The 17,813-nt window shown below is 43.6% G+C and overlaps 1 protein-coding gene across 13 annotated transcripts in view; it reads right to left on the minus strand.

Annotated features, from left to right (window-relative positions):
* Positions 1-17,813, minus strand: part of FOXN3 (forkhead box N3) — a 460,304-nt gene that overhangs the window by 115,257 nt on the left and 327,234 nt on the right. For all 13 annotated transcript variants that reach the window (XM_003408814.4, XM_064292850.1, XM_023546473.2 and 10 more), the window contains one exon: positions 13,269-13,333. In XM_003408814.4, the coding sequence (XP_003408862.1) occupies positions 13,269-13,333 (65 nt within the window). The remainder of the gene's footprint in view (positions 1-13,268; positions 13,334-17,813) is intronic.

A 17,813-nucleotide genomic window follows, 5' to 3' on the forward strand; every position in this document is an offset into this window, starting at 1 on the left:
GTAGGATGAGAAGACCTCCAACCTCATGGAGTTTACAGTCAAGCCGGGGGACAGAATTGAAGGGATAACCAAACAGCCTTTGTGATTTGTGCCATTGCAGAAGGGCTCAGATTCCAGGAGAAAGAAATTGGAATCAGGAAAGACTTCCCCGAGGGCTGCTCTTGTGCAGTGCGAGACTGCTGTCACTGCGTCTCCTAATCTGTCCCTCTGAATCGGTCGACATGGCCAACTGTGCACCTCTCAATCACAGTGTCGTTCCAGGCTCCAGGACAAAGGAGGTGCCATTATATTCACAGCCCAGGCAAAAGCACTCATTTGGCCAAGCTCACAAAGTAATAAGCCCCATACCAAAGGCACAGGCAATGGTAAGTACAGACAATATATGGTATGCAATGTACGTGACTTGGAAAAGCAGAGGAAAAATATGATAGAGCCAGGAGGGAGACAGGAAAAGTCCCCACTTCCCTTTGGAGGTAGCTTACCTTACTCCTTACAGGAAAGAAGATAGGAAGATGAAAGAAAAAGGTTCCAGGGAGAAAGATGGGGAGATTCTCAAAAAGGCAGTGAGGACTGGGTTTGACTTTGAGAGGAGGAGGGTAGCAGAGACCTGGGGTGGATTGTACAACTGAAGTATTATGTTTCCATTAGGGTGATTAGGAAAAACACCCACTCACATATTTAGGCCACAGTCAGCTGGGCTTTCTGAGTTTGCAGTTGAATGTACTCCTAATTCATTTAACAGAGGTGCTGAGGAACAGGATGGTGACTACGATTTATTCCGAGCTTACTAAGTGCCAGGTACTGTTCCAAAGGCTTTACACGTTCAACAGCATTCAATCCTGCCAACAACCAAATGAGGTAGGTACCAGTACTGTCCCCATTTCAGAGAGAAAAATGGAGGCATGGGGCACTTGTCTAAGATGCATGGTAAGTGGTGAAGCAGGAATGTTTGTACCCCACGTCCTGCTGAACAGCTCAATAAGCTTCAGTCGTTATAAAAAAAAAAAAAACAAACAAGGCTGATAAGGAAGGGTGAACAACTAACAGCTGATAACAACAAACACAGAAACTGTTGCAGGGATGTTAAGCATTGTATCATGTGGTCACAACGCAGGGGTCAGGACAACTTGAACTGCAGTGGTCATAGGTGGGGTTGAAGATGGAAAGAGATGTGAGAAGCTGTAATGACTGGTGGGTGAGGGGACAGTGGCTCACAAGGCCCACCAAGAAGTAGTTTTGGGTGGGGGCAAGGTGGTGGTGGTGGAGGAGACTAAGCAGATGAGAGGTATTACAGCCCCTGATCGCCATTCGTCTGTGGTATTCCCCTCTGCCTTTCTCTCATTACCCAATCTACTTGGGAAAAATAATAATCATCAGTATAATTTGAAGAATAATTGAGTAATGAAAATTCAGTTCAGAACCAAAGATGTGGCCTCTTCAATCTCACTTGCTAGTGCCCAACTTAATTTTAAAAATTAAGGCACTTCTAATGAGACTAAAAATTGTTCGGTGAACCCAAAAGGTAATGAAAGTAAAGATGCTGAACTAGGAAATATGCTTGGTTTCAAAAACTATCATTGTGTGTGTGTGTGTTTTGGGAGGGTTGGGTGGAGTTCTTTCCATAGAAGGCCATTTAACCATAAATGGTACTTGTTGGACACGTGAATCAATAAACTTGGAGAATGACATTGGCTAGAATAGCTTTTAGTGCTACACAACTGAGTTTGGCATTCAAGGCAGCTGGCTTTGAATCCTGATTCTGTCAGGTCCTCATAATTACACACACACACACACATCGACACACATTCATTTACACATAGATATGCCACTTGGCTTGGTCAAAGACTACTTTGAGCTTCTGTTTTTTCAGCTGTGAGTTCAGGAAGACACCACCTACCTCTCACGAAATAAATGAAATACTGATCTAGTCGGTGCTCTGCAACTGTAATGGGTTGTATAAATATGAGTCATTGTTATTCTGAGGATCCTACTTTGTTGGCTTGTGTTGCCATCTCTAAAAAGGTCGCCAAGCTCACTTTACAGTCTTCCAAGTGACAGCCAAACTACTTAGTGGGCCTCTTAGGACAATGGAGAGACTGAAATGTCACTGGCACCAAGAAATCATCACTGATATGTATTTAGTCTAACTGATGCTGTTAATTTAAAGATGCTGTATTAGCCAGGACTCTTGGGTGCATGGAAACTCTGCTGGCATAGTGGTTAAGAGTTATGGCTGCTAACCAAAAGGTTGGCAGTTCAAATCCACCAGGTGCTTCTTGGAAACCCTATGGAGCAGTTCTACTCTGCCCTATTAGGATTGCTGTGAGTTGGAACTGACTCGATAGCAACAGGCTTAAAGGTCTTGGTTGCGTAGGAGAAAAACCCAGTTCAAGCTGGCTTAAGTCAACAGGGGAATTTATGGGCTCATCTAATCTAATCATGGGTAGGACAGGTATAGACCTAGCCCCTCATCGCCACTTCTTTGTGTTGGTGCCATTGCTTGTATATCTGCTGACCCTACAGGGAAAGGTTTGTGGCACTTGCACACCTGTTAGAGCTCCCAGACCCAGGATGAATGGTACCAGACTCTGGTCTTATTGGGTCATATGCTCATCACTCAACCGTTGAGGGTGGGGAGTTCCTTTAAGAGGTTAGCACGTCCCATTCGGAATTTATATAGGAGGCACATGAAGGGCAAACACTGGGTCCCATGAAAGGAGAAAGCTGCCCTGGTATGACCACTGGTGCACGTATCATCATAGTGAGAGAAAAAACTACCCTAATTTGGGCCTGCTACAGCTGCAAAATTTAAAAGTGAAAACTGTATTCATAAATGTTTCATTCCCACGCCATGGCAAAACTGAGAGACTGAAGTCTCTCAGAGTCTGAGAAACATAATAAACAAATGATAAACACAGAATTGGCCTTTAAACATGTTGTGGGCTTCTTATCGCATATCACAATGTCCTCAGAATCTTGCTCAAAGTCGTGAGAAATCAATCCACAATGAAGACACTGGGTTATAGCATCTCCACCAGCAGATGTTATCAAGGCAGAGACATGTGGTTCTAACTCCTCCTTGCAATTTGTGTCAAGTAAGCAGAAGAGATCATTAACAACATGCAATACACAAATGTCACAACCCTGCTTGCTGAAAGTGAAGAGAACTTGAAGCACTTACTGATGAAGATCAAAGGCTACAGCCTTCAGTATGGATTGCACCTCGATATAAAGAAGACAAAAATCCTCACAACTGGACCAATAAGCAACATCGTGATAAACGAAGAGAAGACTGAAGTTGTCAAGGATTTCATTTTACTTGGATCCACAATCAACGCCCAGGGTCAAGAAATCAAACGAAGTGTTGCATTGGGCAAATCTGCTGCAAAAGAACTCTTTAAAGTGTTCAAAAGCAAAGTTGCCACTTTGAGGACTAAGGTGCGCCTGACCATGGTATTCTCAATCGCCCCCTATGCGTGTGAAAGCTGGACAATGAATAAGGAAGACTGAAGAAGAATCAACGCCTTTGAATTACGGTGTTGGCAAAGAATATCGAATATACCACAGGCTGCCAGAAGAACGAACAAGTCTGTCTTGGAAGAAGTTCAGCCAGAATGCTCCTTAGATGCAAGGATGAGGAGATTTCGTCTCAAGTAATTTGGACACGTTATCAGGAGGGATCAGTCCCTAGAGAAGGACATAGAGGGTCAGTGAAAAAAAAGAGGATCCTCATTGGGATGGACTGACACAGTGGCGGCAACAATGCGCTCACGCATAACTCTGGTTGTTAGGATGGTGCAGGACCAGGCAGTGTTTTGTTCTGTTGCACACAGGGTTGCTATAAGTTGGAACCAACTCAATGGCACCTAACAACAACAACGAGCAGAAGTGATCATTCTGAACATGTCCCTTAACAAATCACTGAGGAAAGAGGGGCCAACCCATGTGTGCTATGGTGAATATGGGGTAGGGGAAAAGTTCATCATGATTCTTTGAACAATTTTCTAAAGGTCTTTATCATTGCAACTATGCCTGCCTCCACCCACCGCCCATCTCTGAGACTAATTTTTGCAAATGTTTCAGTCTAGTTCATAATCTGGCACAATCAGCAAAAGGAACAACTACCACCTATCAGTTTGTCTCTTTATGTGTCTTGCATGTTGCTATCATGCTGGAAGCTATGTCACCCATATTTCAAATACCAGCAGAGTCACCCACGGTGACAGGTTTCAGCAGAGCTTCCAGGCTATGACATACTAAAAGAAAGGCCTGGCAATCTACTTCTGAAAGTAGCCAATAAAACTCCCACAGATCACAAGAGGGTAATGTCTGCCCCCCAGGTTGGAAGGCGTCCCGAATACACAGTGGCCACAACCATGGACTCACACATACCAACGATCATGAAGATGGATGTTTCATTCTGTCATACACAGGGGTCACCATGAGTTGGAGCTTACTTGATGGCAACTAGCAACAACAAGAGGACTCCAGCAATCCCAACCCATCCCCAAGGAACCCTCTTTTTCCATGTCATTATTTCTGTAGGATCTCAGTCATCTAAAGTGTCAGCAAGAACAGCTGGGAAGGTCTCAAGTTGTACTCCTCCTGTGGGTATTTGCCATATTTTATCAGGATCCTCAGAGAGAATGAAAACAGTCTGAAATGTTCCTAAAGCTTCAGTTCAACTGGGGAAGAGGGTTTTATGTTCTTGTTGCTGTTATTTGGGGTGGAAGGTTCTGAACACCTTAAGAAATTGCAGGACCCTGCAGAAATGCTATCACATAATGAATTCTATTTATTGAATACCCAATCACCGCCAGGCACTGTGCTAGGCCGTGGACATAGGTTACCTATTTTTCACAATGATATCATGAAGTGGGTACTCGTGCCTACTTGACCGAAGGGGATGCTCAAATTGAACATCTTGGTTACTTGAGGTCACACAGCTGGTGGCTGGCAGGGCTTGTTCTTTGAACATAAGACTGGCCAGCTCCAGTGTCCACACTCTTGTCTCCAAGTCATGCTGCCTACCCTGGGGTGAAGGCAGGGACAAGGAACCTATACTTGGAGCACCTAATAAATGCCAGGGATGCTACACAGATCGTCATCATCTAATCCTTGCGATAATCACCTCAGTCTTGCAAGGCTGGTTTTTTCCCCTCTCATTTCAAAGTAGTTCAAACAGGTTTTACGCTAACATTTCCAAAGTCATTCAGCACTTAGTCAGTGAGGCAGGAAATGGACCCGGTCTGCCTGATTTGAAAGTTGAGGTAGTTTCTGCCATGTCTGTGTGCCACCATTTACAACGGCCAACGGAAGAACGGAGCAGATAATGCCAGAGAAACAGGGCAGTGGGCTGAGGGAGAGATTTATTCTTGGTCTCACTCTGGTCCGTTATAAAGGAATGACTACATGGGCCACATTCACCCACCCAGGCAAGCTGGAGCGTATGCGTTTAAGTAGGCATGCACACCAACTTCCAACTCTACCACACGCCCTGCACCAGGTCCTACCTCGAGACTCTCAGCCACACCTCACTGGTCGTCAAGGAAACCAAACATGAACACAAACTTGACCTCCCACAGATTACAGGTGGATGCTTTTAAGTTCACTTCTGAAACTCGGTAATGTGAACAGCTCGCTCAGAGTACCTTCTAAAAAATTCTTCCTCGTAAGTCCCTTGGCAGTTGTATAAAAATATTTCTAGACTTCCATCCAAGAGCGGTTAAACAGAACTTTGAGGGGAATGACTTTTCCAATTTCATTTTCAGACCATGCACTTTGATAAAAGTCGGCTCTGCAGCATAGTATGATCCAGGGCTGTTTAATCTTCATATTTTATAATCTAGCTGATACAATTTAATAGACTAGAAAACATTTTAAATGCTCAAAAAGTTACACTATAAAGAAATCTTCAGCCCACACAAACCCACCTAGCACCTGCTTGGCACAAAGGAAGTGCTCAATAAAGAATGAGCCACAAAATAGCGTCATATGTCCTCAGTTGGGCTGGCAGGAACTTCTGACTTCCCCATTTCAGTTCAGAAGGCTGCCATTTTCTCAGGGCGGAACATTGGATATTCATTAAAATTGTTTTACTGACCATTATTGAGAGAATAAATCAAATTAAAGACAGACAGGAAAACACAAGCTGACTAATGCTTATGAGATTCTCAAGCCAGGCTAGACACTGGCTCGATCTGAAGACGGGTAAGTAAAGAGATAACTGGAGATTCGGCAAATTTAGATTCTCAACAGACAGTGAAGCTCGGAACCGACCAAAGGCTTCTTTTAAAATTGCATTTGCTCATATTTTTTAACTACCTCAAGGGCATGCTCTCAGTGACCACACGAAACTTGAGTGATCCGAAGAGCTAAACAGCACCCTTTCAAAGTCACCTCTGGTTGTAAACAAAAAAGCTCTGCTGCTTTTCTCATTGAAGTTACATAAATATCTTTACAAATAGCTCATTGCAGAATAAGACAAGCAATGCCAAGAAGAAAGGGCCCCTCCTTGAAACCAAATGGCTCCCAGGCCAACACAGGACAGAAGGTAATTAGGACTTGGGGAAAATGTAGGGGATTTTTTTTCCCTTTCCGTTATTACTAATTTTTTTTTTTTTTTTTGAACCCGGGTGTGCCTGGGGGTAAAATCAGGCGATTTATGCATTAGGTGGATGTCCTCCTTTGCAAAATGGACAAAAGAGTCAGCTTGTGCAGCAGATTAGATGGAAGAAGCCAAAGAGCCCCGAGGCTGCAAGTTCCAACCAAATGGAAAGGAAATGGGTAGGGGAGGGCCAGGGCAAACCCAGACAAAACCTGAGATCCAGGGGCCTTTATGTAAAGAAAAACCAAACTCGGTGCCATCGACTCAATTTCAACTCACAGCAACCCTATGCAACAGAGTAGAACTGCCCCATAGGGTTTCCTAGGCTGTAGTCTTTAAGGAAGCAGACTGCTGCATCTTTCTCCTGTGGAGCGGCTAGTGGGTTCAAACCACCAACCTTTCAGTTGGCAGCCGACTGCTTAACCACTAAGCTGTGCACTGCCAGGGCTCCTTTTACAGAGAGAAGTGAAGACCTAAACACCAGGAATAAAGACCAGACACCATGGCCAGACAAGGAATACAGTAGCAGAATCCTGGTTTTTCAAAAGGGAAAGGTATGTGGAGTGGGAGGGAGAGACGGAAATGATAAAAAGGAGTTTGGGAGACTGCTTCTTTGAAGAGTTGTACAACTTCTCACCTTGAATACACCTGCCTGGATTAATAATCAAAAACCTTAGGCATGCAATAAAGTAGAAGACCAAAAAACCAACGAACAAAAACGCCCCAGCCTTTACTGTTTGCTAAGTGCCAGGCACTGTACCACATGCTCCCATTTTCACAGTTCTCGTTTAATCTTCACAATGACTCTGAGAAACACTTATCTTAGCCCTACTGAGGCCCAAGGTCAAACAGATGGTACCCAGAGAGAGGGATTCAAACGTAAGTTCATCTGGTGCTCCCACACTTGTTCCCCAGGCTATCTGTGTGTCAGCCGTGTTACGCACAATTTTAGAGCAAGGGTATACCAAGTTTGGAATTAGTGAGCTGGGTAACTCCTCAAAGAAGCAGACCTATGTATAAGGAATCAGAAGGAGCTGAATAAAGAGATGAATGAATTATCTTTCAGATTTATATATTAACTATCGGGGATTGGGCATCCCCAATTTGCTGCCCTGCTTTGATTATCACTAGCCCTGGCAAATGGACAAGGGAAGTTTCAGCAGCGAAGACTTCTCAGCCCTGTTTTCCTAAGATTTGCGGTTCTGTGCACTGCTACAATGGGTAACTTGATGGGGAATTTATCATGAACTATTCTTTGTGCTTTACTAATATGAATTCATTTAAACCTCACAAGAACCCCAGGACATAGGTATTACTATTTATTCCTGTAAAGAGGTTAAAACCAAGTTGCCCAAGAAGCCGAGCCAGAGTTCAGGACACAGGTTGCCTTGAGTCTACAATACACTATATCCCTAAGATCATAAGACCTTCAGAAGCACCTGGCTTGGGGACCGGGATCTTTAGCCAGGTCACCATGACTCTCTTTCCTCTCCTTGGACCCTCTAAGCTGGTTGAAGGTGGTACTCTTTTTCCACTGAGCTAGAACTAAGCCTCCAAATCTATTTCAAACTTTTTTCAGGGACGTTATTAGAATGGGTCAGTGCTAGCATTCCATAGAATGCTCCTTTGCCATCCCTGAGGTTCAGTCCTTCATTTACAGGTAAGAGAAAGAAGCCCCAGAGATGCCATGTGGCTTGAACAAGGTCACAAAGCTTGTTCAATGGCAGGGCTGGGACCAGAACCCAGGTCCCCTGACTTTTAATCCAGTGCTCTGCCGTCTGCTATAACTTGTTCCTGATATATTACTTGCTCTTGAGCCTTTCATGGTATAAATACAACCAAAGATATTGCGTACGTTTTAGTAGTAAAAATATCTAACAGAGTTACAGGAGGGCAGTAAGGGGTGTGCAGAGTGGGTAGGACACAGTGTCACTCCCAGGAAAGGACATCCATGAAGCCAACCTAGAACTCGGGAAACTGACATTCCCCAAAGCAAGCCATCTAATGATCATAATCGACTTGGAAATGCACGCTACCCAGCGGCGGGCATGTTTGTAAGCACACAGGAATGACACGCATCTGACTGCAAAAGGGCTGGTTTCCTTTTTCCTATTGGTTTTTGGACCTTCAGCAGCACAACCCCACTCTGTGCCCTGAAAACGCCTTTAAAGGATTTCTTTCCATGTCATTAGCTCATCCAGTGGGTTGTCAGAAGCGAATGGAAATAAAAATCTGTTATGCATGTTACAGAACTTATTTTAATTCCACCACTGCATTGTATGGAAATATTTAATAACAATTAGTGGCCCGTGTTAGAGTGATGGAAAAAAGGAAGGCGGGAGAGAAGGTTAGGAAGGACGTGGCAGGGTGTCAAGTCAGTAACTGGGAAGGTTTGCAGTAAGCAGAGCCGCATCAGTGCTGATGGCGGTAGGTGTCTTAGAGAAGGTGGCTGGTGCAGCCTTTTAAAAGAAGAGCCCAGGGCATGTGGTCTGACCCCAGGGTGGGACCTCAGCCTTCCTGGGTAACTCCAGTTCTTACCCAGTAACTGACACACAAACATGTATAATAAATAAATGCTTACTGGTGGGGCGGGGTCCCTGGGTAGTGCAAACAGTTAGGTGCTAAGCTGCTAACCAAAAGGCTGGTGGCTGGAGTCTACCCAGATGCACCTTGGAAGAAAGGCCTGGAGATCTACTTCTGTAAAAGCAGCCACTGAAAACCCTACAGAGCACAGTTCTATTCTCACTGACATGAGCTGGAATCTATTCCACGGCAACTGGTTTGGGGTTTACGGGAGGGGTAGCGCAGGTGGGCCCAGGGAATACATGCTCAGAGAAAGTGCTGGAAATACAGGAGCTAGCTGGCCAAAACGGTCAGTGTGTAGAGTTGTAAAGGCAGCAGCTTCTCTGAACAGAGTTCCTTGGGGAGCTCGGAGGCCTGCGGGGCCTAAAAAGGCCAGAAGAGCAGCAGCGGAAGGTAAGTTCAGCTGTAGCTCGTGGCAACTTTTAACAGAAGGCAGGAAACTAACAAGAAAAGAGTTGCAGTATGTCATTCTGGGAAGAAACCACCAGGGACCAGAGGAAGGGTCAGGCCAGGGGTGAGGAATGTCTTTAATTATGAATCATTGACTCATTAAAATAATTCATCCGAGGGTGATGTTTCAAAGAAGTAACCTAGTTCAGAGTTTGATGGGTAAATGGAATGGAGGAGGTGGGGTAGGGTTTTGGAAAAGGGAAAACAAAATGCTTTACTGTTTTTTCAGTTAAGAAAATCAAAAACGTTATTCAACTAATTAAACTATGACACTAATAAAAAATGTACTTCAGATAGAGAGAGACAATAACAGAAGAGACAGATACATGCTGCGGGGACAGTCAGGAACACCTGTTAGGTGGCCGCTCCTGCAAGTCTTTGAATAAGCCACACACTCTGTTTGGGCCTGTCCTGGGTCCCGTTTAAGCAAAGGGCTTGTCCCCTTCTGGTGCTCTACTGGGTTTGTATCGTACAAGAACTGAAGTGCTCTCTAGTCTACTGAAACTGCTAAAATAACTCAAATCGTCTCTAGCAGCCTAAATGGCATTTAAAATAAATACTGTGAATTCATGAAATGACCAATTACGTTAAGTACCCCTGCCTAGTGTAATCCAAACCAAATTTTACCCCATTCTCCTCAAAACTGAGAGGTGATTTAGTAGTGAGTTCTACAAGAACCAAAATGCAGAGGCCATGCTCTTGGGGCCAAGGAGGACTTGGAGTACCTCCAGTTAATTGTTGCAATTGGTTTGGTACTGGGAAAATAAACATCCTACGTGTCTGTTCAACAGCTTAGAAACCAAACAACCACTAGACAACATAAACCGGCTCCCCATGGTAACGCCTCTGCCATTTTGTCCCACTCATTTCAGGTTCTGACTTCCATTACTTCCTCCTCGGGCATCATGTTATTTTTCTCACCGCAAGTCTCTGGGCACATGACATGGTTATTCAAAAGTGTTTATGAATCACTCATTCTCCACACGTACCACATAAAGTCCCAGTCACTATGCTTGCCAGGATCCTGCCCTCTCGTGCCCTTTTTTCCTATTTCCATATGTGGGGCAGTTCTACTCTGTCCTATAGGGTCACCACAAGTCGGAATCGACTCGACAGCACTGGGTATGGTTTTGTTTTTTTTATACTGACCTAATTTATAAGGCCTTGTTCAAATGTCTATTCTCTCAAGAAGTGACAGGCTCTATGCTCTCACTGTTCAGACAAAACTAAGTCTCCTTCCTCTTGTCTTCTTTAAGTCTCAACCTCTGGGGCCAGTCCATGCAGCAGGTTCTCTCCCACCCTCTACAGCCCAGGTCAGCCAGTACTGCTCGTGACTTGGGGCCCATGGTCAGGCTGGACCTCTGCTGGCCAGTCCTGAGGCCCCAACATCCTACAGAGGCTCCTGTATCACCCCAAGTTTCAGGAACTGGGTTCTTTTGGGGCTGGTGTCCTGCTGGCCCTCAACCTCAGTCCCTGTGGCTGGGACCTATTAACAGAGTTCTTCCCTAGTCTGATTACCTAGAATATTTCCTCCCCTTTCTAGGGAGAAAAAGAAAGCCTGCATATTTTGAAGTTGTACGGTATAAAGATGAGGAAATGAACAGAGATCAGGTAAGTGTTCTTCTACTTTACTGTAACCCTATAACTTTCACTGGCATGAATGGGCCAGTCCCTCCTTTATATACCCATATCTTTGTTTGTAATACTCTTGCTTGTAGGCATTAAAAGCTTCTTGATGACCCACTACCACCCACCAAAGGAATTCAAAAGTATTAATTAGGAAGGACATGGACATATTTTGAAAAATCTTATCACAACAGAAGTGTTTGAAGAACTACAGGTACAGATAGAGCGAAGGAAGAAACATCACGGAGAAAAATTCATCAGAATAAGTCCCCACCCACACCCCCAAACTCTCACCAAGATTCTTCTCATTTTCAAATGTACAAAAGACAAATGGGTTGTATTGAATTGGATGCAGATTCAATGAGCATCTCTAATAGCTTCATCTTCTACACCCAGAGTAATTCGGGGAACTTTAACCCCCATCAGGGAGGGAGAGGAAGAAAAAAGTCTATCACTCCTGAGATAGAATCTCATAGAACGATCACTCAACTTCAGAAACCTTACTGGTATTTCCCTTACGCTCCTGCCCTGCAGAAAGAAAGAAACAAATACAACTAATATGCTTACAGCAATGGTACCTAATGTGGAACTTAATGAATACAGGACTTTTTCCTGTAAGAAAAGGCTCTAAGAAAACAAAATCCCTCTTTTGAAAATAATCCAAACTTGAATGATCTTCACATTATTGTGATGTTCGTTAACTTTGCAATTCACTTGAAAAAGCCAGAGCCTCAGCATAATCATCTCCTATTTATACTATTGGAAGAGAGAAGAGAACACATTTTTAAAAATTATGTATTTATTTTTGAGAGTGGAGGGAGTACCTATTACTTCCTTAAACATGCAGGATAGCAACGGTGCTCATTAAAATTAGGATTAATCAAACTGCCTAAATTCTGCCTATACCAAGCAAAAATGCAAGGAAATTCTTATGTGCCCTAATTTCACAGGCTATTAAAAAAGACAACATCCAACTGCATGGCCTATAAAACAACAACAACATGATGAAGTTGCTTACGATTATTTGAGCTACTCCTGAAACCTGAAGATAAGTGTCCATTTTCTGAAGCTAATTTATATTCCTCAAACATGCAGCTGGTTCTCAGTAAGTACTTTTAAGCGAAAGAGACTTAAACCAACCAAAATGCACTAAAACCCTTCACCATAAGCCAGTACAGTTCTAAGTTCTTGGTACAACCAAATCCATTCACTTTTGGCCAATCACGCCACTCAACTCTGAGTCAATCAACAGAGGTTAAGAGGGTTAGGAACATGAAGACCCTTGGGACCCCACCAGTTCCAGCTTTTCCACTTAGCAGATATACAAAACAGCAGACAATCAAAAAATAAATTCTAAAAGTATTTAGAATACAACTTATTGCTATTTTTAATAGCTTGTTCTTCTGTATCTTTGTTTCGTCATTTGAAAAGTAGAGATGAAAGGCAGTTTGTATTCCTTGAACACTTTGGATAGGAAATGGTGTGAGGCAACTGATGACTGACTAGGCAACAGGAAGAGTGTCCCTGTGCAGAATAAACCATAGTCAACCTTCCAGACACACGTGGACGTTACAAGACAGCAAGGAATACGTATACCTCCACAATGAAGAAAGTGCCAGACACCCAAGACATCCCTTGCTAGCCCAAGCACTAGAAACACGTAAAGGTGTTTACTTTTATCCACCCATTTATGCTACTGTCACATCCCAACTGCCACGTAATCCTAATTTCACCAGCAGCCAAATACTGCTAGAATATGGCGCCAGTGAGATCAGACCAAAGACGCAGTCCTTACAAGCCTGGTTTCAGACTAACAATCCGCAGTTACCAAGAGACTTGACAAAGAAGAAATAAACAGGGCTGGACCAACAGACCCAATTCGCAACACTCACTTCTTTGAAGTGTGCCCCCTGCTGAGCAGGGCAGACTGCCCTGATGGACACCAAGCAGAGGAGGAATCAAGGGTGGTGGTGGGAAGGAGGGGGGTGCTCTAGAGACCTACCTTGCAGAAGGGCTCCATTTCTTTTAAAGAAGGTGCTGCCCGGCCAGATGGGTGGACCTGATGTGCTGAAACAAAAGAGAAACAAGCATAAGGCAATCTGATCTCATTTACACTCACCTCTACTCCCAACAACCCCTTCTCCAAACATTCACTAAAATGGCCTCAAAACATTTCCCCAATCATACATTATTTAGACTCTCTGGAAACACATCTTTAAAAACTGTGAGGTCAGTTTTAATTACAAACAGGCTTCATATTTAACACTGCAGAATGTGTCTACATGAGTATTCTTCTCTACAGCATCCTGGTTACCATCTTGACCTTGCCCCCTCCAAGGCACTGAATTCATCTGTCAGGCAAACAAAACCAAGTGGCTAATTCATATGGTTCAATGTCACAGCTTATAACTTAAGGGTATTTGGTGACATGCTCATAATTTTATGAATTTTTTGCAGCGAAGAATTCCTGCCCATGTAATCTGAGACCAAAGAGTTTGTCAACAATTCCTGGCACCACTTGCCTGTTACAAATGCAAACTTCCTTTTCTTAGCATTTCAACCCCCAGATCCTTAATATACAGAGATGACCTTGCTCGACTTCCTCCTTATCCACAGCCTCTTGTTTTTAATCCTGTTTTCAATTTCTTGGCTTAAAATGTTGCCTTCCATCGCCTACAAAACATTTTGCAGATAGGCTGCCATCCATAGTCTGGGACAGGAGAAGCAAGAAAATAAAGATCAATATATCACAAATACACTAACTGAATTTTCAGAGGAGCATTTTCACTGTTTTAAGACATCCAGTGAAAAACTTTATCACCAAGCCAGCCTTAGTAAAATACCCTTAAAGTGGAAAGTAGGCTATTCTAAATCAAGGATTGGTTGAGATTAATGTTAGTTAGCAAGCAAATGCACTTAGTCACAAATGTTACAACGTCCAACCCGAGAGCCACTATAAATTACTTTCACCAAAATAGTACATGGCAAATGATACTGGTTAATGTACTATCAATCACCTTCAACAATAAAAAAAATCAAAAGTTGGTCTGAATAATATATTTTAAGTTCAACATGTGCGCACACATACCAACACACAAACACACACAAGGAGTTAAGACATCAGAAGGCCTGTACACTGAACACCTGACCAGTCAGTGAGGCCCTCTGGTACTGCGAGATAGTGATGCCGTTAACAAGAAGGAGAAATGTCAACGAAACATTCTGTTGACCAGAATTTCCCTGCCAGAGGTACAGTTAGCATAGCACATATAGGGATATATTACATGATTGGGTAGGATACATGGAGCAAAGAAGAAAAGAGCTATAGCATAAAAATACCATCAAACATCAAAATATCGTCAAATGTGCTTGCAAGCACACACTAGGCACCTTGATGTAAATGAACTTCTATTTTTTTTTTTTTTTGGCTTTACTTTGTTTGGGGCCTACTACACTCAGAGTGAGTCCCTGGGTGCCACGAATGGTGAAGAACTCAACTACTAGCTGAAAGGTTGGCGGTATGAACTCACCCAGAGGTGCCTTGGAAGACAGACCTGGTGATCTGCTTCCTACACATCACGGCCTTGAAAACCCTATGGAGTGGTTCTACTCTGTACACATGGGGTCGCTATGAGTCAGAATCAACTCAATGGCAACTAACAACAGCGATATATGTACTCAGGGTAAATGAGGCAGTGGTGGTTCCATGGTAGAATTCCTGCCTTCCACGCAGAAGATCCAGGTGCGATTTCTGGCCAACGCACCTCGAGTACAGCCACCACCTGTCTATCAGCAGAGGCCTGCATATTACTATGATGCTTATCTTAGTCATCTAGTGCTCCTATAACAGAAATACCACAAGTGGATGGCTTTAACAAAGAGAAATTTATCTTCTCACAGTCTAGGAGTCTAGAAGTCCAAATTCAGGGTGCCAGCTCCAGAGGAAGGCTTTCTCTCTCTGTTGGCTCTGGGCGAAGATTCTTGTCATCAATCTTTCCTTGGTCTAGGAGCTTCACAGCGCAGTGACCCTGGGCCCAGAGGACATGCACTTCTGGCTCTTCTTGCTTGGTAGTAATGAGGTCCCCCTGTCTCTCTGCTCTTTTCTCTCTTTTATATCTCAAAAGAGATTGACTGAAGATACCCTTTAATCTTGAAGACTGAGTCCTGACTAATCAACATAACTACCTCTAATCCTGCCTCATTAACATCATAGAGGTAGGATTTATATCACATAGGAAAATCACATCAGATGACAGAACTGTGGACAATCATACAATACTGGGAATCATGGCCTAACCAAATTGATACACATTTGTGGGGGACACAATTTAATCCATAGCAATGCTGAACAGGTTTCAGTGGAGCTTCCAGACTAAGATGGACCAGGAAGAAAGGTCTACTTCCAAAAATCAGCCAATGAAAACTCTGTGGATCACAATGGTCCAATCATGGGGACGGTGCAGGGCCAAGCATCATTTCATTCCACTGTGCATGGGGTCGCCATGAGCCAATGGTAGCTAACAAAAACAACACACTCACAGTAAGTGAGAGTAATGCATCTCAGATATGGCTTTCCCCGCAGCCTTGACTCCCAGCTCTGGCAGCTGTGGCCTCTGAGTTGCCCAGGACAACAGTGGTCACAGCTGTGGTCTCTCAGATGCAGGATGGTGGCAGCAAGCTGGTTTCTCTTCTATCTGTCTCCTTTCCTATTCCACTTTTGGGCTTTTTAATGCTCAAAGTTGCATGAAAAATAATGTGCATGAAAACGCTTAAGATTATCCTTTAACAACTCCAGCCAGCTCCCGGGATTTTACCATCTTATTTTTATAAGAAAGCAGGAAGCAGCAAGCTGGCTGTTCCCAAAACTAAATCACCTGATTTATAAAGATAACTAAAACTGAGAACGTCATTACAGAGGAGTTGGTGCTTCCAGAGAATTCAATAATTGAGTATCACTGCAGGAGCCTGAATATCCAGCTTACTTCCATTCAAATCTCCTCTTTATCCTGACCTTGATTTGGATGAAAACTGAGTAGACGCCAGGGATGGAGCAAACGTGGGGAACTGAGGTCAGACAAATCCAGTGGTTTAGATAAGGAAACTTCTTTGTGTGATAAAAAATCTACCTAGAGACTTCTACAACATCCTTTTAATGGACTTAAGTCACTGATCAGTATTCTACAGCCCTTCTGCTGTAATGTCCATCTGATCTCTATTCTAGTGGACGAGAGATGTGGACTGGCCCACCCACATGCTCTAACCCGGCCCTGATGTAACTGATAAATTCAGTCTCTTTGGATCTTGCACAGAGTAAGCTAAATTGGTTTTTGTAATGCTAACGACAAAGCTTTTGAGTTCATCAGCCCCATATTCTACACACGCTTCTTTACATAGATGGTCCCTCGAAATGACATCTTCTAACTTGTTAGGAGATTCAAAGGTTTATTAAGTGCTTGGTGCTGAGAAAGACATGGAGGGGGAAAAAAAAAAAACGACGGCCTCTATGAGTCCCTGGGTAGCACACACTTAAGGTTAAGTGCTCAGCTATCAGCCAAAAGGTTGGCAGTTTGATTCCACCAGAGGTGCCTCAGAAGAAAGACCTGGCAATCTACTTCCAAAAGGTCACAGCCATTGAAACCACTATGGAGCACACAGTTCTTTGATACACATGACGTCACCATGAATCTGAATCGACTTGACAGCAAACGGTTGGTTGGTCAGAAACGTACTATCATACAGACCTAGCTCCAACCTATGCCTCTATCTAAAGAGACAAGAAATACCTACAGAAAGGCCAATGGTTATGGTTCTAAGGGTTGTAAGTTATACGGTAGTGAACTAATTATTTTCCTCCATTTGGAGTCGTCCCTAGCTCACTGGCCTTTAAAGCTCAAAGTTAATTGAAAAAAAAAAAATCCAACAGCTTAACGGTGTATATTAAGCACAAGAATTCAGAGAAGAAACCATTCGTTAAGGCCTCTGTGGAAGAAACCAGAACCATGCTGCAAACCACCTATTCATGGTGGAAAGTCAAGAGGATGGGTATTGTGATTGAATCGTGTTCCCCCAAGATATGTACCGAAGTCCTGGCCCCTACACCTGTGGGGGTGGCCTTGTATGGAATAGGGTTTTCTTTGTTGTGCTAGTTAGGTCATGCCCAAGTAAGGTGGGTCCTAAACCTAATCACTTCTGAGTAATGAAGAGAGCAGAAGAGACAGAGACATACACAACGGGGGAAGACAGACACCAAGGATACCTAAGGAATGCCAAGGAACCCCAAGGAACTCCTGAGGCTACTGACAAAAAAGGACCTCCCCCTAGAGCAATGCTCTGAATTCAGACTTCTGGCCTTCTGAGCTCTGAGAAAATAAACTTGTTCTTTAAATGTACCCACATGTGGTATTTTTTTGTTACAGCAGCAGCAGTTAACTAAGACAAGGGGATAGGGTGAGTAGGGGGGCTGCAAGGGGAGGAGGAGTACTCTCCATACTCAGTCACTTAAATAGCCTCTCCCATCCACTGCCATCAACTCAATTCCAACTCACAG

Source organism: Loxodonta africana, chromosome 10 (assembly GCF_030014295.1).
Source record: "Loxodonta africana isolate mLoxAfr1 chromosome 10, mLoxAfr1.hap2, whole genome shotgun sequence".
NCBI classification, from domain to species: domain Eukaryota; kingdom Metazoa; phylum Chordata; class Mammalia; order Proboscidea; family Elephantidae; genus Loxodonta; species Loxodonta africana.